Source organism: Notolabrus celidotus, chromosome 8 (assembly GCF_009762535.1).
Source record: "Notolabrus celidotus isolate fNotCel1 chromosome 8, fNotCel1.pri, whole genome shotgun sequence".
NCBI lineage: Eukaryota > Metazoa > Chordata > Actinopteri > Labriformes > Labridae > Notolabrus > Notolabrus celidotus.
This window is the reverse complement of record NC_048279.1, coordinates 31,813,656-31,835,750: the sequence shown is the minus strand read 5'-3', so window position 1 is coordinate 31,835,750 and position 22,095 is coordinate 31,813,656. Positions and strand designations below refer to the sequence as shown.

General features: G+C 38.5%; 2 protein-coding genes across 2 annotated transcripts in view; one reads left to right on the top strand and one right to left on the bottom strand.

The window, feature by feature from the left end:
* The window catches only part of bbs12 (Bardet-Biedl syndrome 12), a gene marked incomplete at its 5' end in the record, with an annotated part of 47,319 nt that overhangs the window by 20,523 nt on the left and 4,701 nt on the right, over positions 1–22,095 (bottom strand). The gene's annotated exons all lie outside the window — the stretch shown is intronic.
* Positions 5,519–9,091, top strand: il21 (interleukin 21). Its single transcript, XM_034690966.1, has 6 exons — positions 5,519–6,119; positions 6,211–6,252; positions 8,207–8,320; positions 8,434–8,472; positions 8,572–8,652; positions 8,750–9,091. Exons 1-6 carry the CDS (start codon positions 5,976–5,978, stop codon positions 8,774–8,776), a joined length of 447 nt encoding a protein of 148 aa, XP_034546857.1. The 5' UTR covers positions 5,519–5,975; the 3' UTR covers positions 8,777–9,091.

Here is a 22,095-nt window from a genome sequence, read left to right as displayed (position 1 = left end):
GCGATGTTGAGGTTCCTTCGTCATGAAATAACCGTTTTTTGGAAAATAAGTGACAGGTCGTGACGGGGTTAAAAGTTGATTCATGATCGCAGATAAACCTTTTTTCCACTCAAAAGTTGGACGTTTTTGACGAGCTTAGAAGTTGTTTCTGGTGTTTCAGCTTGAAATTAATTTGATCTCTTTTCGTAACTTCGATATTCATTAGAAAGTTTTAAAAAAAGTTACATTTTTTAAGGTAAAAGTTTGATTTAGTGAGGTTTGGTGAGGATGTTTTTCATGTGGGTTTTCAAAGGTATGTGGTTTAACTGTCAGGAGCAGTTGTCATGTTAGAGAAAGATCAGGTACAACCACAATTCCACAAGAGTTAAAACGCTGTGTAAAATTATGATAAAAACAAGATTTGAGGATTTGAACACTACATTTAATTGGTAATAGTGCAAAAAACAACACATCAAATGTTATACTGAAAAATGTTATTCTTTCACAAATATATCACTACTTTAAAACTGATACCAGCAACAAATTTGAAATAAAATTGCGCAAGAACAAAAAAAACCCTGAAAAATTATTGGAATTCTAAAAAAAATCAAATCACAAAACGTCTTAAAAGTAATTGGGTGAATTTAAAACAGGTCACTAACATGAGTGGGTATAAAGAGAGGCCGAGTCTCTTAGAATTAAAGGTGGAAGAAGGTTCACCACTCTGTGAGAGACTCAACGATTTCAAAAAGATATTCCTCAGAATAAAACTATAAAACATTTGTGGATTTCATCATGAACAGTTCATGACATCATTAAAAGATTCAGAGAATCTGGAGAAATCTCTGTACAAAAAGGGACAAGGCTAAAAACTGATACTGGATGGATGTGGTCTTCAGGCCCTTAGGCCGTACTGCGTTAAATAAAACATGACTCTGTAGTGGAAATCAATACATGAGCTCAAAACTGCAGCTAAAAACCGTTGTTTGAGCTGCTGTAGACGTCCTGCTGCTGTGGATCTCATCACTATCACCGCTCCCACTGTCTCTTATTCTCCTCTATCCCTCTTTCCAGACCCAACTCGGTCTCAGCAGATGTGTGTCTAACATGAGTCTGGTTCTGCTCGAGGTTTCTGCCAGTTAAAGGGAAGTTTTTCCTTGCCGCTGTAACTAGCTAAATACTGCAAGGTGCCATGCTCATGGTGGATTAAGGTGGGGTAAGACTGAGTCTTCCCCTGTCTTGGTGTGCAGATTATGTTTCTAATTTAGTATGTTACTATTTTGACAAAGGTGCTTAGTCAGGCTTTTTCAGTAACACACTCATAACCACAAGTGGATTAGGAGGGCTTTCTCTCGGGCAGCCAGACGAGGAAAATTCTTCTGAATTTTGAATCTACCTGGAGGACACATTTTCCTTTCTGTACGTGCATCACAGGAGGGACTCCTGATAACACGGCAACCTGAGGTGAAGCACCTCTCAGGCCAGGCGAAACCCCCACCCACCTTTTCCTTTACGCTGTCAGAGAGAGAGAGAGAACAGACGAGAGGGGTTTTCTCTTTCACTCTCACTTCCTCCCCTCTGTCATAGTCGTAAATACTGAGTGTGTAGAAAACGTGTGAATAATCCCTTGACAGGGCAGGTTGGAGGAGACGGTGGTGAACACAGGACATGCTGACAAATATATGTCTCCTGAATTTCCCAAATGCGTAATGCTAATCGGAGTAAATGACATTTTATTGAGAGTAATTATGTGATATTTCCAAACACAGTGTCATGTTTGCCCATGTTTGTCATATGAAAACACATATGTGATTTAAATTTAGAACTCATTTTGAAATCTACAATGCTGCTTGTGAGCGTGTGTGTGCATGCATCCTCACATGTGGTCTCTTATCACACACACTGGATAAACTGTAAACTTTAATGCATCTTCAATTTTGATGCATTTTACAAAACAGCCTTTTTATTTCTTTATTCCTCATTTTGGAATAAAAATGCAGGATGTGCACATGCATACAGGGCTTGATCCGCCACCTTTGACCCCAGTCGAGTTTCAGCCATCACCGAGAATCAGAAATCTGGTTACGGGAGGTTCATGACTGTGTAGTCGCAGTCTGCACTGGTGCTCCTAACCAAAATGGTTGCAGTTTCAACTCCTGTTACAAAGTATGATTGTGTTTGCTATCACACTAAGAAATGCAACGCTGAGCTACAGAAGCAAAGTACAGTGCTAAGAATGTATTACTTGAAATGTTAACCTACATTTGGTGATTCTGGATAAAGTGAGGGAGAACAAATCCAACAAAATCTTGACAGTTTGGGCAAAAAAAAAAAAGGTTTGTTTTTTAAAATGAGATCTAATACAAGGTGTGACTTCCAGGATGATTTTGAAATATGTTATGCACAGAAAAAATACTAAAAAGTCTAAAAAAGGATGTCTAAGGATGGGATGTAAAATATTGCTGCTTTTTCTCATGGGTTGACACACGCTGATGTTTTTCTTGATGTCTGATTTTAATTTTTGTTGAAGCTCTTTCTGCTGTTGAGTTCTTATTCTTTGTTTTTTTTTGCCCTGCTGTCTGTCAAGCACTTTGTAAACTGTTTTGTAAAAGGTGCTATATAAATAAAGTTATTATCATTATTATTAAATACATGCCAGCTAATTTTCCTGACACTCCTTTACTGATATAATACAATGACAAATACAATCTACACAGAAGATGTTTCAGGTATTGCTTAGAGCATGTGTCTTTATATGTGTTGCCCTAAATGTTTGAGTCGTCTAAGGTAAAGTCACATTAAGCAATAAAACTGTTTTGACAGTTTGAAATAAAACCTTGAAAATAGAAAATGTAATGAGTTTTCTGCCTTTCTTTGTTGCCAGATGACTCTTAAGTTGTGTGTTAGTGAACAGTGAATTATCAAAAGCATCAGTAGCAGAAGGTTAACTCATAACAGCACAGGAAACACAGACACATGCTCATATAGGTAGGGTCATTTTCTGCAGACCAGCTAAATGAAGCCACATTAAATCACTTTGAGGGACAGTGGGGGTCGCGAGTCTTTGGCACCAATATTTTGGGGGTCGCAGGCTGAAAAGTTCGGGAACACCTGATCTAGAGTTTTAGAAGTAGTTGTCTAAATTTTTAATATTTGTCAGTAATAAACAAAAATGTAAAATGTGTTATTTTTTATTATCTAAAATAGAGGAGCAGTAATTTGCTCACTGACACACTAAATAAAAGGATACTCTTTCTAATGTTTGACCTTTTGTGACCTTTTTGTGTTGTGATGTCTGTAACACTGATATAATTAATACATCATCATTTAACAGTTTTGTTTACTATTGTCATTATACTATGTATACTTCAGTGTGGCAGCCCCAACTCTGTGGAACTCTCTCCCTCCCGACTTCCGCAGCCCCCCAACCCTGGACAGTTTTAAAAAGCAGTCACCTTTTCCTCACGGCCTTTCCCCATTAGCTCACGGCCTTTCCCCATTAGCTAGGTGTCGTCCCCACCTACCCCCTGACCCCCTACCTGACCCTGTGAAGTGACCTTAGGTTTCTTGAAAGGCGCTATATAAATCCCAGTTATTATTATTATTAAATTATATTGAATTGCAGTAGATTGCATTTTTTTTTACTACAACTGATCACGTTAATATTATATAGTACCTTTTTACTATTCTCTTTATCTTCATACAGTCATATTACATACCCATATATATTTATTTATCTATATTGCTACAATCGATCAACCTGTCATTATGGAATAACATTTCACAACTGCCTGTAATTATAACTATTTAACCATGTGTAACATTTGTATATACCTTACATTTTTATTCTCATCTCTATGTATCTATTTCTATTTTTACTTATTTGAACTCATTCTTGATTTGTTCTTATGTCTGTGTTGCTGCCCAGCTGAATTTCCCCCCCAGGGATCAATAAAGTATTCTCTTATCTTATAGTAAAATGTAAAAGTCTTCTTTATTTTGATTCATTACTACTTTATTCTTCACTGCTTCCTACCTGTTTCACACTGTATATGGATGTTTCTACAAACCAGTCTTAAAGCTCCTCTAAGTAACTTTCAGTATGTGTTGATTTTGGCGCCCCCTGTGGACACAGCAGTATCTCCTCTAGCTTTGTGGATTTTCTTCTTCACAGGTGAGAATATTGCATTGTTGATAACTTTGTGTGAACGACACCTTCCCCACAGCAGTGTTTTTCGGTATTGTAAATAACTACTGTGGTCGTAATTTGTGTACTTCTATGTTTATTGAGAGTGTGTCTGTGTTGGGGGTTGCAAGTTGCAAGTTGCCGTCTCTTGCCCTGTACAGCTGCGCTCATTATTAGGGGCGTGATTTCGTTGGACTTCAGCTCGGCAGCTGATAGGCTGGGTCGGAGGTCTTGCCCCCCTATATATAAAACCGCCTACTCCGTCTGACGCCAATTGCACTGTCATTTTGTTATTGTTTCTATTATTTTCTTACCACTTTGTTAGTTTATATTGTTTTCATTTTGACTTTGATTCTGTTTCCTTTAATGTAAATGTGTGTATGTATATATATATATACATATATATATCTGTGCGGTGTCTTCGAGTGCCGAGAAAGGTGCCTTTAAATACAATTTATTATTATTATTATTATTATTATTATTATTATTATAATATCAGCTGAGAGATGACGTCACAGCAAGAGACGGGAGTCCCAGCTCCCTCTTCTTCCAACCAGCCACGTTCGCCTTTTGTTCTCCCATGTGTTAGTGTGTTTCTGTTAAGTTGTGTAGGGGTGAACCACCAGGACATGGACACACGTTTTGGTTTCTCTGATTTCTTAGGTCAGTTTCTTTACATCAGTTAGAAATGTTTACTAATGATTACTTGGCCTTTGTTCACCCTGAAGGTAATTTTAGTTTCCTCTTATAGATCAATATCATTTGCACAAATAAATCATTTAATTGTTATACTTGTTTTGTGGCTGCTTGGGACTTGGGGGAAACGGGTCTTATTCACATTATGCTTCAGCCACCCCTAGACCGGGCATAACACTATTTAAAAAACCTGATCTTTCTGCTGATGGTTATTCTTCGCTTTGTTTGGGTCATAAAGACGCTTAATGTTAATTTTAAGCCTGATTCATATCCAGCTACAAACTCTTCACAGGAGCTTTATAAGGTAGAAATTACACACCATGAGCTTTAATGACTTTTAATGTGAGATCTCAACACTCATTATGAATGATGAAACTTCTGAAGTAAGGTAAAGGTTAAATATCTGTGTTTAGGGACAACGCCATCAGGATGACTCTTATCTGTCCATTGTTTCTCCCACACAGCCGTGCATGAAACTTGACAAACTTCCTTCATCTTTCCAACAATAAGACTTTGTTCTTCTTTCGATGAGTAAAAGCGATATGAGAGCAGGGAAGTTTTAGCCTAAAAGCCCAAAAGACATCAGCTTAAATACTCCTTAAGGTATCTCCTTTCTTGGATTTCCTCCTTCACTTCTCCTTTTGTTTGACATCATTTCTTAAAATGGTTTCCTGTTGTTGCTAAGGGCCTTGTGTGTTTGTGTAGGTGGCCATCATGCAATGAATGCATTCAGGTTGTCAATACCACACCTACGAAAACTACCTACGACACGGCCGTGGCTCCACTGATGCAAAATGAAACTGGGAAGTGCCGTCTTCCTGTAGTTTCCTGCCGGGTGCACTCGTACAACTTTACATTCACACACTTGTATGTATGGGCCCCACGCACGCGCCGTTGACGCCACTCTCGCATCACGTAGCGGTGACTGCCAGTGGAAAAGAAAATTTCATTACTCACACACCAGTTTCTGCAGCTTTCCAGCTGTACACAAGTGGTTTTCCTGTGTCCTCAGGGATATGTATAAAAAGGTAAGCAACACAACTGTCTGCATTTCCAGTAAATCTTCAGAAAAGCCACCTTTGGTGATCTGGTACCTGCAGCACTCTCTGACAATATGAAGCTGATTGTTTTTTGCCTTTTTGCATTCTGCTGCTGCTCCTCGGCAGGGTCAGTGACAAATGGGATTGGAAGATCACAGGAGAGCCGTAAATTACAAGAAGTCCTGAGACATCTGAAGGATATGAAAGCAAGTCTGCAGGTTGGTGCTTCTATGATTTCATTTTCACATCTTTGCCCATTATGGCCACAGTGACTGTCACTAAATACAGTGTTGTCGATTTGTCCTGCAGCAGAGCGAGCAGCTGCTGAACACCCCACCACAGAACATCGAGGTAAGTCAAACTATCTGCTGTTAAATAACACTCACCAGTACGGTCACTGCTCTGCTTAATATTTGAGGGTGCTTACTCATAGTCGTTGCTGACTTGAGTGAGCCAACTTCTGTAGGAGTTCAGCAGATGATGTGTAGAAGTCCACATATAGTTGGGTCTTTTTAAAAAGCATCTAATACCTGATGTACAATGCTCAAAGATGAAGGTTTATTATTCTTATTGATGTATTTTTTTATTTTTTAACAACATTTTATATCTTCCAATTGATTTTAATGGAAAAACCTCATTACATTGAACATATAGTATTGCTGAGGACACAGTCTGACCTTAAGTAAACCTAAAGTTTATCTATTTATAGAGAAAATCCAAATATATTTTTAAGCTTGTTTATTTATACATTTAATACAGCAGAAATTAAATCTATCAAAATTAGATAATTATAGGAAATTATATTGAAAAGTACAAAATGTTTTTTTTCCTCTATGGCCTAGGCTAACTGTCTCAAAGCTATGCATAAAGTATCCACTTTAAATCCTCTGCTCTGTTGAAGCTTACTTTTCTTAAACCTGACCAAATAATTCATCAGTTAAAATAAAAACAGCAAGTTTAATTTAAACTTTTAGAAGACATACCTTGGATTTCACAAAGTCTGGTCATACTAGTAGTTTTAATATGCACTTGACTTCATATGCATCTAATCATTTGAAGTCAAGTGCATATAGGGATTTTGCATGCGTGTAAATTACTCGTAAATTCAGCCCTGTTTCTTGTCAGGCTTTTAGGTGAGTCAAGACAAGAAGTTGCTCAATGTGTTTTTTCAATAACTTCCGCTGCACACCCGAACAAAATGTGATGAGTAATCAAGCAGAGAGCAGACAAAACCGCTCACACACTTCCTCACAACACCACACACACTCACAGCGTACTACAGCGGGCTAGAAAAGCATCTGATTTGGCCTTGTGACACTGTTATGCAAAATGATAAGATAAAAATATCACGTAGATACAGAGCAAGAATGTGATCTGACAAATTACAAAAGTAAGAATAACTCAGCTGTTAATGAGTTTTCATTAAAACCTTCTCATCCTCTGTGACCTGCAACTAAGATTTGACAACTAAGACGTGATTCATCCGTACGGCTTTTAAGACGGAAACATTTTTAGACACAAACATTAAAAGCACAAAACAGAAACTTTAAACTGAAGGAAACTTTCTTTGGTTAAGTTTCAGTTTTAGGGAAAAGCGTTGAGAATGCATGCGATTGGAAAGTTGACTGCAATGATGAAGTCATGACATGAAACCTGAAACTGCTTTCTTGGAAACGTTTTGATGGCAGTGATCAGAGGAATTTTTCCCGTAAAAGTGATACGAGAGTATCAAGTATCAAAATCAACATTTTGATACTAAAAAGCGACAGACTGCTGGTGCACATGATGTTCAGAGATACACGGGGAAAGAGAGAGAAGCTAGGACTTTATTTCTTCAACATCAAGCCTCACCAGAAGATATATTATTTAGTTTTTTAGGTGCTTTTTTTTATGTCTGTTCACTAAATATCACCACTTTTAAATAAACAACTGTAGCAGCTTTGATGAATGATCAATAGGAAGCAACTTTTAAATCTCTGTGGATTATGCTAATGTAGTTTCACTTCAACAAAATGCAAAAAACAAGTTAAAAAAACACTAAATATACACATTTTCTATTCATCTAACTAAAGTGTATTACACTTACATTGATATAACACTGTATTTGTAGAAATACTCAAAGTTTAATGCCAAAAATGTTCATTTTTTAATGCTTTTTATGTTACTGCAACAACTTTTCTTTAAAAAGCAGCAGAAAAATGTGTTTGTTATTCAAACTGGGCAAATAAAAAATATATTTATATGTAGATCAGATCATATATTGTTGTGGGATTGACGTTTTTCTGTCTTTGTATTTCTCAAACAGGACTGCTGCTGTCTGTCAGCCTTGCAGTGCTTTCGGGATAACCTGCCAGGGCAAGTCAACGGTGCAGAGAGAAAGCGAGTCAGACTTTTCAAGAGCCTTAATAAGTCTCTGACTGTAAGTACCCTGACGAAGAGCGGAAGTCATGAAAATTATAAATGAAAGAAAGAGAGAGAACTCTGTGACCCTGTGCGTTTCTAACACACTGCAATGTCTTTCATGGATTTCAGATGAAAGGTCTGAAGTTCTGTGATTCAGAGAATGCAACGGTGAGAGAAATGTTTTTGTTTCCTCGTTCATCAGCTGCTGACGTGTGCCGCTCTCACAGTGGATGGTCAATAACTCTCTCACTTCTTTTTGCCCTTTAGTCCACCTGCCAAGCCTGCGCCTCGCACCCCAAACAAAACACGACAATATTCTTCAACAGACTGGAGACTCTTGTTCAACGGGTAAGGGCCTTTTTTTTTTGATGAACACTAATCCAAGTGTACAAGTCCAAAAAATTTAGTTTGTTCATGTAAAAACTTTCTTTCTTCTTTTTTTTAGGCCATAACCAGACTGAGTACGAACTGAGCAAAGACGAGGATCAAGACTGAATGTAATGAAGACACTATGCTGATGAATGTTTAGACAGTTATTGTCTTTTAAATATTTAACTTATTCAATATTTATTCAGTTTGTTGTGGTTAACATACTCAAGCTATACAAGTTGTGTTCTTAAGAGCTGCTTTGCTGCCACCTGGTGGATCTGACTCTTTAGTTATGTGTGTTTCTTTTTTCCTTTTTCACTGAGAGTGAAAGTTAATTTATCTGTAGTTCTCAAAGAATTCAAAGTATTTAATGACGTTTATACTATGTATGATGTGACATAACTCAGAATATATTTAATTGATACGATTGTATTTTTGGATTAAAATAAAAAGTTTGCATCTCAGAAGTTTGAGTCTGCTGGGTCACTATGAAACAAATGGATACACCTTCACTCAGAAAAATCACTCCAACAGCACAAGTTTGTTGAACTCTGTAAGACTTCTTTCTATTGTAAAAATCCCTATTTGATGCTCCAAGCAATAAACACTGCACCTTCACCCCGAGGCCAAAGCTGTGCAACAACTAGCTTTCAGATGAAGCTTTAGTAAAAGATCCCAAAGAGACTCATTTACAGACATTTACATTCAAACTAGGCAACTAGTATGACAGTAAGAAAACACTCAGCATAAACACAGGATCACAGACTGTGTGGTTAGTGAGTGTGGCTAATGTTACCAGAGCTAGCACCACCAGCTCTCATTCCCCCATGCAGGTTAACCTCCACAAGCCTGTGCTGGGTATGCATTGGTCCAGTTGAGTGGCTATAAGCCAGTTTAACCAGAAACAGCCTACAAACAACTCTATCTCAGTTTTCTAGATCAAATACCGACAAGCCGTGACGACACGCCATCTGTCGTGGTGGTCTTCAGCCGCAACTGCACCTCAGTGAAGGTCAAACAGAGAAAAAAGCACTGAAAAAAAAAACAACTTCCTGTTTTTATTTTGCACACTGACCTTCCTGTTTAATGCAGGATTTGATTGTTTGCACATATTCTGTTATATTAACCTCTCAGCTGCAGGTTCACACCCGAGCTCAGAGAGGCAGACACGCACAAAGAAAGAGTTTGCACATTAACTGTTCAGATTTAACAGTTTAACGTCTTCTTTTTAGCTTATTTATGATATTTTTAAAGCACATTTTAATCTACAGCTCCAGCTAGAGGCAGGTGGCCGTCCTGTAGCTAAGACACAACAGCTGTTTTTTTTCCAAACTGCCTACTAGATTTATTATTATTATTGTTTACTTTCTGTGAAGCACTTTGTAACTCTGTTTAGAAAAGTGCTATATCAATAAAGTTTATTATTATATTATTATTACTATACTTGTAGTACGTACTGATCTGGCCAAAAGTCAGTATGTAGTATGTGAACAAGAGCAAAATCTGCAGTAAGGCTCTCAAACTGTGGAACTAGAATAGAAAAGAGTCTCATACTGGAAGAACTTGCTTTAGTTGCTGTTAATTATTAGATCTCTGTGCACTTCAAACTTATTGTGATTTCATACATTTTGTTTTGACTGGTTTTTGAGGTTTCATATTTGGGACTTTCAGCACTTCCTAAGCATTCTTCTTTTAATACAAATAATACATTTTGCTGGGTCTTCTGTAATCCAGAGCTGCGACCCCTCAACCACAGTCCCAAATATTTAAAAAATCCATACAGACAACTTTTTTTTTAGAAATATCCAAATGCTCCAGCCAACTTCTTTGAAAAAGACGCCTCAAAACATCCAAACTTGTGATGCAATTTTATAAAATGCTACAAAAATCAAACATTTCAGGTCACGGCGAAAGGCTGGATGAATCCTAAAGGAAAAACACTTCAGTTAGCAGTCAGTCGTTGGAGGATTTTCATGACAAGGATTAATCAATTCTTCTAAAAACATTGCTAAACATGGCTGTGAACATTTGTTAGTTCACATGCTCTTTATTGCCCATACTCATCACTGGAGGGCGCCATGCTGGAGGCAATTTAAAATGCAGTGTGATGTGTTTATTATGCAGCCTTTAATCTAACCTTGCTTTTCTCTTTCAGACTCATACACTTCTGACTTGATTTGATATTATTGTGTTTTTATTGTAACCTCGTTCGGTTACATTGCTAACTTAATAAATAACTATTTGTCACCTATGGGGGGGGGGGGGGGGGGGGGGAACTGTGTCAGGGACCAGGTGGAGAAGGCAGATGGATTTACAACAGGAGCCAACATGATTCAATTCTGTGGCAAGAAAACCACAAACCTTCACAATGACAGCTGCCGACATATTTACTTGCAGGTGCCACCTCTTCAAACACCACTGCTGAGGACTTCCCAGATCGCCCACAGGGGATTTCAGCAAAGCTCCAAACTCAAGACGGAAAGTTGCATTTTTACACTTGTGACCAAACTTACATAAAAAACTGGAGCCTGTGTTGACACCACAATTGTGCTCGAGCAAAACAAAAAAACAAACTACAGTTGACCTGATTGGAATAACTTTTCGGTCTTAAAATCAGTGCATTGTGTTTATCCTCATACACCAATTCTATTATGAATTAATCCTACACCTGTCCTCTCAAACTATCAACTGCAATGGTAATTATAAGATCATTATCAAAGATGCAGATACTTTTTCATGTGATCACCAGTATCTCAAACTCTGTAAGGCAACTTGGAGATGTGCAGTAAGTAGGGGAGAACAGGGTTGGTTGTCACACTTTTTAATGTTCTGATGATTGCTCATCATCAACAAAAACATCTTTCAATAGTCATTCCTACATTAAATTGAAGCTTAAGGTGTTGGCTTGAAATGTGTATCCCTCTCATTTTCCAACTCATTGTAACAAAGAGGCAATTAATTATCAAAGACACTCTGACACACTGTGACAACCAACCCTATCACTGGGTTGGTTGTCACACACTATGGGGTTGGTTGTCACACACTCACACACTATGGGGTTGGTTGTCTCACACACTATGGGGTTGGTTGTCACACACTCACACACTATGGGGTTGGTTGTCACACACTATGGGGTTGGTTGTCACACACTATGGGGTTGGTTGAATTATATGTGTTCTTAAAAAAGAGCAAAAAAAGCTGCTATCTACAGCCGGAGTAAACCTGGGAAAACACCAACCAATCACCGTTTTTTGGGTGCCAAAATTTTAAATCATTCAAATCCCGTCCTGCCGTTCTGCCCGCCTCCTGCGCGTACATTTCCCCGGTGTGCACTCCGAGTCCCCGTCCCCTGCTTCTGCTTCCCCTGACTCTATTTACTGCCCCTCTCGCTCGACCTCGGCCCTGTCCCTTCTGACCCGATGAGGTGCTTTGCTCAGGACTGTAGTCCGGATCAGAGTCTAAAAAGCTCTCACCACGGGGGCTCTGACAAGCAGAAGAATGAATGACATTTAGTAAGTCCTACAGAAATGTAGATGTACTGTAGCGTCTGTCCAGACGCTGTAGGGATGTCTTGTCTCTCCTCTCTCCCGCTCACACTCTCTTCACCTCTCCTGATGCCTTCACTAACCGTCAACACTGTAGGAATTAAGAACATCTACACTGAACACGTTTAACAAACAGTAGAGCTGTTACAGTATTACATGTGTTATAACTTTTCTCCTGATATCGTGTCACCGGTACAACTGGATAATGCTAGCATGACAGTTGTGAGTACTAACAGCAGCCATGTTTGTTTGTGTTTTTAACTTTCACTATGATAATGTTTTGGTGAGGACCGGTTTTGAATCAGTCACGATCATATGGTCGCAAGTCAGCGGCGCTCGTGCATGTGAGCGTGGGGGGCGTCATTTTGGAGGAGCTCCGAGGGAGGGGGGAGGGGTTAGACGGAGTCCTGAGGAAAGCTACATTCAAATTCATGCTTGTTTTCCGAGACTACCAACCCCAGCTTTAAGTGGTGTAGCATATTTGTGGTAATTAAAATGCCACAGTGATCATACAAAAGCCTTTCAACCAAGCGGCAACCTCCGGTCTTAAGGTATGAGGCCAATGCGGAAGATCTAAAAACTGCAGTTCATCGAGCGTCCACTTCAGGCTGGCTGCAGAAACCCCGGAAACCACATACACACCCATTCAAAAAAGACGATCTTTACAGCATTAATAAACATGTTTACAGCCTGGTTTAAAAACAGGTAAAGGCTCGCCTCTTTACCACCACACTAGCTCAGACGAAGTTAGGTTGTGTTCAGCATTTCCAATACGGCGCCGCCGACTTCAAAACAGCGCTTCAGAAACAGAAGGGCGACGCCCTGAATACTATGTCCATTAATTATTAAGTTTGTGCTTTCAACACCATGCAAATGAAGGTTAGTACGTAGTATTTATAACTGCATGATGCTGTTGTGTTTTTTTTTTTTAATATTCTATTAATTTAAAAAAAAGGGCTCAACATTTCAAGGACTTGTAACCTCAAACAGAAAATTTCCAACTACAAAAGTTAATATCTTAAGTAAACATCTTGTAGCAGGTGTGAGGCAAAAAGTTTCTCGACAAAACTTTGCTTTACATCTGAATCACTCTGAAAAAAACAAAGTAGCCACCAGTTGCGACCACACAGTGATGGATGGCTGCTCTCAGCTTGAACAGCTGTGATGCACAGATGACTTTGAGCTGAGCACCTGACAAATGTCTTCATGAAAGTTTTTGCTGGGAATTCCTCTTGGTGTGTTTTGAGGTGTGAGTCTGATCAGGGGTGTTGCAAGAAAATGTGTGAACTTCATTCAGTGTAGATGCATGAGTAAGAAGTCTTAAGTTTTCATCAGGCTGCTGCTCATTATTGTTGCTCCACTTTAAATTTGGACACTCAGGATCTCGTCACTGCATCACAGGATTCATACACGTTTTAACTATAGACTGCATAAAAAAATGAACGCAGTATCCGTGACGTCACCCATCTGTTTCTGAAGCGCTGTTTTGAAGCCAATCGTCTGCGGTCTCCATATTGTAAATGCTGAACTCAACCTAACTTCGTCCCAGCCAGTGTGAGGTAAAGAGGCGGGCTTTAGCCTTTTCACTAACAGCTACAGGTTGCCCGCCTGTCAATCAAGTCAGCCGTGTCCTTACACAGAGGATTGTAGGCTTACCACCAACCACTGACATTTACACCAGCAGATGCAGAAATAGGGCCTGTGGCATCATGAAGGACACCTCCCACCCTGCACACAAACTGTTTGCTCCTCTCCCCTCAGGCAGGAGGCTGCGGAGCATCAAGAGCAGAACCACCAGAATGAGGAACAGCTTCTTTCCTGAGGCTGTAAGACTGCTGAACTCTGGTGGTGCTCTGTAGTCTCGGCCGCTCCCAGCCATACAGACTCCGACATGAACAGTACAATAAAACGGACTACCTCAAAACTTGCACACTGTACATTTGCACATTCAATTGCACTATGCACAATATTTTTATATTTATATTTGTATTTATATTTTTACAGTTATTACTGTGTCTTCCCCTGATTGTATGCTCTTTTTTTGGCTTAATGAGGGACCTGAGAAACTGAATTTCGTTCCATATCATGCGACAGCTTGTATTGGTATGACAATAAAAAACCTTGAATCCTTGAATTTGGGCATAACTCCTCAGTTTAATATCTTCAAACATACTGATTTATAAACCGCCCCCCATACAGTGTGTGCTGAGAGAGAAATGAGCTATTCAGACATAAACTGTTTCTTGAACCAGACTGTAAACATGTTTATTGTTGCTGTAAAGATCGTCTTTTTTGAATGGGTGTGTATGTGGTTTCTGGTGTTTCTGCAGCCAACCTCAAGTGGACGCTTTATGAACTGCAGTTTTTAGCATTTCCACTTGGGCTTCATATTTTGGACACACCTTCTCATTCATTTTTATTTATTTTTTAAAATTATTTTCAACATTGTAGATTAATACTGAAGACATCAAAACTATGAAATAATCTGGATTACAACAGTAGTCAAATTGAGCTATCCATTGTGTGCTAACCCTACCTCTGAACAACACAACTGATGGTCTCAAACACATTAAGAAGGCAAGTCATTCTACACATGAACTCATGACAAGGCTCATGTTAATTAGAAACCATTCCAGGAGACCACTTCATGAAGCAGACTGAGAGAATACCAAGAGTGTGGAAAACTGTCATGAAGGAAAAAGGGGGCTACTTTACAGAATCTAAAATATAAAACATATTCTGCTTTGTTTAACACTTATTTGTTAATTAAATAATTCCATAAATGTTCTTTCATAGTTTTGATGCCTTCAGTATTAATCTACAGTGTTTCAAATAATTATAATATATTCAAACCCTTGAATGAGAAGGTGTTTCCAAACTTTTGACTGGTAGTGTATATTAATTAATTATGAGGTCTAAGCCACTATATTTGGGTTCATCAGAAGTACACAATGATTACCAACAATGCAGATAATCATCATAGATATAAACATGTAGATGCCATCTGGCTGTCAATGCAACCACCATATTGGAGAAATGGAGATGAGCCTCCAATGCAGGTAAGTGTATGACTGCAGAAGGTTTATCCCCATTAAAAATAATTGTATAGCCTAATAGTGAATCAATTTCCAAGTAGTTTGTTAGGTCATAATTGTCAGACATAAATTCATGATATCCCACAGCTGACTCAGTGGCTACACTTGTGCTCTGTATAGACATGAGTATGACGTGGCATTGTGATAGTGTGTGGTGAAAAAACCTCCAATGACATCATTACTATCACGGAAACACAACACTTTCTTTTCCCTCTCTTTATCTGACTGCTGAAACCTCAGTGAGGCATTTAATTTTTTTGGGACATTTACATTTCATGGTCAGTGTGAAAGGAAATTACATCACCCCCCACTCAGAGTGTCATAAAGAAAAAAAAAACACAAATGAATTCTACTTTTACAAAGCCTGGTATTTGATCAACTAGTTCTCTCTGCTTATATAAAAAAAAAAGACCGAATACACTTGACTTACTGAAACTACAACAGCTGAAAATGATGAACATTAATATATGAATAAATACCGTCTCATGGTCCAGGATAAACATCTCAGTACATATCTGACCTTTGCAAATCTACACCCACTTAAGGTGTTTCAATGATTTCTGATAAACTGCTTCTTGGAGCTGAGAACCACGAGGAGGGGGGACCACAACTTTTCAGCTGTGGTCCCAAAATAGATGGAGAAGCTACCACCGCACGTCAGAATGTCCCACACCATAAACCTTCTTTCATTTATGTATAATTCCTTGGCTTTTAACCAAGCTGTGTGGTCTCTGCATTTCTGTTCTCTTCTTCTTTTTTTCAATGTGATCTTCATCTTAAAGTCTTATCTCCCTGTGCAGCACTTTGTTAAACTGTGTTGTTCTCTACAATGTGCTGCATTGATAAAGTGGACTGGTTTGCTGACAGGAAGCTTCACCACATGCTCCTGATGTAAGAATTTATTAGACTACTATCAGACTGGAGTATGAACCACAATTTAACATACGTATCATTCCTTTCATTTATTCAGGTGTCAAAAGTATTCATATGTATTACTCAAGTAGAAGTATAGATACTAGAGTTTAAAAAGACTTCTGTAGAAGTTGAAGTATCAACTCAAGCTTTTTACTCAAGTAAAAGTGTAAAAGTTCTGGTTTCAAAACTACTTCAAGTATAAAAGTAAAAGTTATGTTCGGGGAAAAAAATGCCATTAAGGGCAAAGGCTTAGGCTGTGTCACAGGGGCCTATAGTGCACGACCCCACCTTCCCAAAAAAACATGTTTCTGAAGGCCATAATGACTATAATGTTATATAATATGTTAATGTTGAATTATTTGGGTTGCACCTGTTTCAGCCAGACACAACCATTGAAAATGAACGCATTTTTGTACAATGCAAACACATTAAAGAACCATATATGTGTACTACTGAGCATTAATGTGTTTCGTGGAGCGGAAGATATGATGACTAGTTTCCTATAAGTATTGTAATGGTGCAAAAAGTCAAAGGTCATGTTACCAACAGCCTTTATTGGAATGTCAATGTACATAAATGTGTTTTTTTTTTAAAGATATAAAGTCGGAATGACATAGGAGTAACAAGGCTATTTTTAAAAAGTAAGGAGTAGAAAGTACAGATAATTGCTTGAAAATGTAAGGAGTAAAAGGAAGAAGTCGGCTGAAAAATAATTACTCCAGCAAAGTATAGATACCTAAAATTTCTACTTAAAGGTGACATATGCAAGATCGACTTTTTAATGGTTCTCTACCTGAATTATGTGTCCCCGTCTACAAACCCCCCTGAAAATGAAACAAATCCATTCTGCCCCTGTTCTGATTTCTCCACCTTTCTGTAAATGTGTGCTGAAACGAGCCGTTTCAGTTTTAAGTGTTTCTCATACGTCACAACGCCATCCGGTCTGTAACTGAAGTCAGAGCTCGGAGCTTGTTCAGCCCATAGACTGTATAAAATACAACTCAACCCCTCCTCCATTTTTCATTCCCTGCACACGTGTGCTAACAAGGAGCTTAGGAGGGAGGCATGCTAGTTGTAGGCTGTCTTAATAAACACAAAGGTCGGTTTTACTCCCCACGTCTGCAGATTTGAAGATCTAGTGGATGATTTTTATTTTTCATGGAAAAGTGCTAGCGCTAGTTAGCATAGCCACATAGCTACATGTTGGTAGCTGTGTACCAAGACACACGTCGACATACTGACAAATAAAACAACAAGAAACACAAAATCTATGACCAATCCTTCAGAAAGGTCCCGCTGCCTTTCTGGCAGAGGTTGGTTTTACTCCCCACGTCTGCAGATTTGAAGATCTAGTGGATGATTTTTATTTTTCATGGAAAAGTGCTAGCGCTAGTTTGCACAGCCACATAGTTACATGTTTGTAGGTGTAGCTGTAGCTGTAGCTGTGTACCAAGACACACGTCAACATACTGATAAATAAAACAACAAGAAACACTAAATCTGTGACCAATCGTTCAGAAAGGTCCTGCTGCAGGCGCCATCAGATTCTGGATCAGATTTAGAGGGTTGAAGTAACGCGGGTCTGTGAGCAGCCGTGTATATTCAGCTTACATGTAAACATTAGATCAACGTGCTGAAGAGCCGAGGCCACATCCACTTCCTGGGGGGGCGTGGTCAGAGAGAAAACCGACCGTTCTGAGCAGGGCTGAAGAAGAGGGTTCTTCAGGCATGCCAAAATCTGATTTCAAAGTGTTTTTTTGAGCATAAACTTTAAAGACATGTTTTGGGGACCTCTTAGACCAATATATATTGATGAAAAAAGCGTGATATGTCACCTTTAAGTAAGGTAACAAAGTATTTGTACTTTGTTACTTGACACCTCTGCATTTACTACATTCACAATTATTTTGACTATTCAGCACGTTGTTTAAAACAATATGCACTTTGACCTACATTTAATGGTGCTATATAAATGAAGGTTATTATCATTTATTAAAACATATTAATCTAGTTTAGTAGAGATTAATACGTCAAGATGAGTCAGTTTGTAGCAGCTCAGAAAAAGCAAGTGTCCTTACAGAGTTGAACTAGCGTCTGGTTTTGAATGATGCAATACAAAATAACTGAAGGGAAAGTAAGGGGAAAGCTCCCCAGTTTAAAAAGCATTATTTGCATGCTCTGTAATGTAGGTGTGTGTGTGTGAACTGGTGGCAAACATGACTGATGATTCAACTTTAATGACTGAACAAAGAAGCAAGTAGGAAAAACACATCCTGCCGTCACAGAGGGTTTTTTATTGGTATCTTTGACTCCGCTCTTATCTTCATAGCTATCCCATAGCATCTAAATCGACCACATGGAAGCATTTATGTCACCTCATCTGACTGAGACTAAGTTTTCAGTTGTACTTTCAACAATGAAAGTAAAAGAAAGTCAGAAGAGGGAAGGAAAGAACGGTAACCGCTGGATGGTGAACTTTTGAACCAAACTTTTATCTGCAGCTTGAATCCAGCTAAATAACTGTGATACATTTCTGTATGTTATCCCAAGTGAAAGAGCTTTTAAGAAATAAAATGGTGAGAGCATTGCAAGTTAATGAAGTGTTTTTTGGATCTTTACACAGTTAAAGTTTCAATCATACTTTTGGGACTTCCGTCTATTTTCTGACAACGAAAATACTTTCCTCACGCACTGGGTTCAACCCGCTGACATGGACAGCCACAGAGAGAAGTAGAGTTATTTATAAAGTATATAAATACAAGCACAGCAAAAAACTGTATGTCGTGTCTATTTCTCAAGACGTTCAAAGTTGCGTGATCAGCCCCATGACGTTATGAGAGTGCATCGATGTATCGGTTGAACGTAGGTCATTGGCAACATCGGCAAATATCAGAAAATCAGAATCAGATATCAGCAAACAAAGTGCCATGCACCGACGTGCAGGCTATGTTAATCTGCATCTTACAGCATTTTATCTTTATTGCATCAAAGTAATGCTGTGATCTAGGGCACTGAAGTTTGCTGGAGAGAAGAAGTCACCTGTCGACATGAAAGAAAGTGTTCGCAGTGTGAGTACCACATCGTCTCTGGCAAAGATCAGCAGCATGCAAGCTGTTAGAAAAAACACTTCAATGCTGAGTTGTAATTTAAAATACTGCATATTTGTTACTGTATAGTTAAAGATAAAGGCCTGGTATTTCAGATTGTGGCAGCAACAGAGCTGCATCATCAACGCTAAAGATTGCGGTTTGCAATATCAAAGAAACCTGCAACACAGAATCTTGAACAAGATGTGTTAAAGCAGGAAGTTAAATGTAAGTTCAACCTAAGATTTGATATGCAGAGTTGTGTAATGTGTAAGATTTATTTATTATCTCTTTATATTTATTGAATGAACTCTCTCCTGGCAGGCCAAAGGAAAAGTTTAAAAAAGTAGTGATGAGAAAAGCACATTTTTAATCTGCACAGTAAGACATGGAACGGTTGGGATGCCCCCACAGAGCGACAAATTCCATGGATAGAAATTTCCCCGCCCGCCCGCCTAGCTCACATCAAAATCCTGCCATGACTCCTGAGGACACCTCAGAACTGAAACTGACGATAACATCCAGGGCGGCAAGGTGTGAGGAGCAGTGGTGGTTGGCCGAGCGACCTCTGTGATCTAGGATTTCTGTGGGGAATCCCCTTAAGTGTATAAGTGTAGGCGTAAAAGAAAGAAACCCCTTATTCATTTCTTGCTGTGCGTGTGTGGCAATTGAGACAAATTTCTACTTCCAAACACTTCTATTTTTAGTTACAGCCCGGGCACTTCTCATTCAACTTCACTAATCCTAATCCCACTTGTGTTTCTACGCTAAATCCTCTTCATTTCAAAACGTACTTTGTTTTTCTATTTTGCTTTTTAATGACTTTTTACATATTTTTAAACTTCTTTGTGACTTTTTTTTTAATTTTGCACAATTTCTGAAAAATAAAGCTTATTATGATCACCATCATCACTATCAATACTGCCACTTCTAACATGTTTCCTACTACATCATCATCTCCCTCTTATATTTATCATTTCATATACCGTCATATTGTCATTTTAACACACCCGATTATTCTTCTTTGCATTTTTTTCAGGAGAACTCTGATCCTTCTTTTTAAGTCTTCAAAATTAAGTTAAAAGTTTTACAGTTTTTCAGCCTGCATTTATTAAGAACCACAATTCATCTTACTTTTTGTTAAATGTTAGTACATTTAATGGATGATGAATGATGAGTTTTAGGGGGAAGTTTGTGGTCTCATCGGCTTCTATGAAGAGAGGAAACCAAACCTCTGACACCTGTCATTGAGTTTAGTTTTATATTCTCTTTAAAATGCTGCTAAATAACAAATCAAACAAATCTCCTTTAACTGCAGTTAAAGCAGTTTTACACACACGGGTTGTGAAGTGATTATGTGACTTATTTCTGTTTCAAGTGCTTAAGACACTTTAATAGTCACTTTTACTAAAAATAAGTTTCAATTGTTTTCTTATCATATCAAAAAGGTCAATCTGTGCCCACTTGATCCTTTTGACTTTGGGTTTTCACAAGGCAGCTAAGGGGAAAAATTGCCTCATGATTAATAGGGAAAAAAAGATGCTTCTGCAAGAACACACCTTTTCTACCCACTCGCTTTTTTGTCTGCTCCACTATAAAAGCAGAACTAGGGGCCACCAAGAGCCACACAATACTCAGAGCTATTAACTGAAAGCAAACTGAAGTCAAGCTTCTCACAAGATTCTAATATGGAGCAGATTTTCAAAATTGCCCTGGGGATGCTTTTCTTTGTTGGGTTTCTTCAAGCAAAACCAACACCAACCAGCACTACTCAATGCAGCAACAAACAGCAAAAATTCTGCTTCGACATAGACGACCTGGACTTCGGTGCTCTAGGGAACATCATATGTGTAAGTAACTTTAGCATAAATATATGGATTTGAGTCAGCTCCACTGAAAGAAACTGGTTTCACTCTTCTCTTTGCTTTTGTTTTCTTCCTGTAGGGAGACAAAGTGACTTTCATCGCTCCGACAAACATAAACGTAAGTCATGCAAGTTCTCGATTCTGCTTTGTAGAATGCAGCACCACAAACTCAGTTTACATCAGATATCATTTGTCAGGCATCTGTTTTCATTCTGTCTGAATGCTGTTAAAAGAAACTGCTTGAAACTATCACTTAAACCTACACCACCTTTTTATATTTGTCAAAACTGATTGATTCTGATTCCCAGTCTTACTTCACCTTGATGACAACACTCACTGTTCTGTTGATTGTCCACATTGAGCCAAGTGTGACCTCTAAATGATTGGTGTGTTATTTTCAGGACACCTGCAGCATTGCAGCCCTGCGTGTCTTCACTGAAGAACTGAAAAAAGCCGCAACAAACTGCACAGGTGAAGTGCTCAGAGCTAATTCAACAGCGGCGGAAGTCAAGCTATCGTACCAAAAAGACCCAGAATCCGAGCATCTTGTGAGTATTAAAAGTATGGTGTTATTGGACAAAGTGTTTCGATTTGAGGTCCTCTGTCATGATCTAACACTGAATCAACCATCTCTTCTCAGACCGAGTGCACTTGGGATGACCAGGAGTTCCGTAAGCCGTACAGAGACTTTTTGAAGACCATGAAGAAATTTCTTCAAGAGCTCAACATGAGTCAGTGATCTACTCTGAACCAAGAGATGTTTCCTTTATCAGAATTTCTTTTCACACACTAGACTACAATGTGATTTATATTCTCTCTAAGTTAAAATACACACTGCAAAAAGTTCTCTAAATTATTTATTTAATTTATGTTTCAAATCAACTTAATTTATCTAATAAAATGTGAACAATTAAAA

Coding starts and splice junctions, on each gene's coding strand:
- il21 (XM_034690966.1), top strand. CDS start 5,976: ATGAAGCTGATTGTTTTTTGCCTTTTTGCATTCTGCTGCTGCTCCTCG. Junction 8,321..8,433: donor GCCTTAATAAGTCTCTGACT/GTAAGTACCCTG, acceptor CATGGATTTCAG/ATGAAAGGTCTGAAGTTCTG. Junction 8,653..8,749: donor TGGAGACTCTTGTTCAACGG/GTAAGGGCCTTT, acceptor TCTTTTTTTTAG/GCCATAACCAGACTGAGTAC.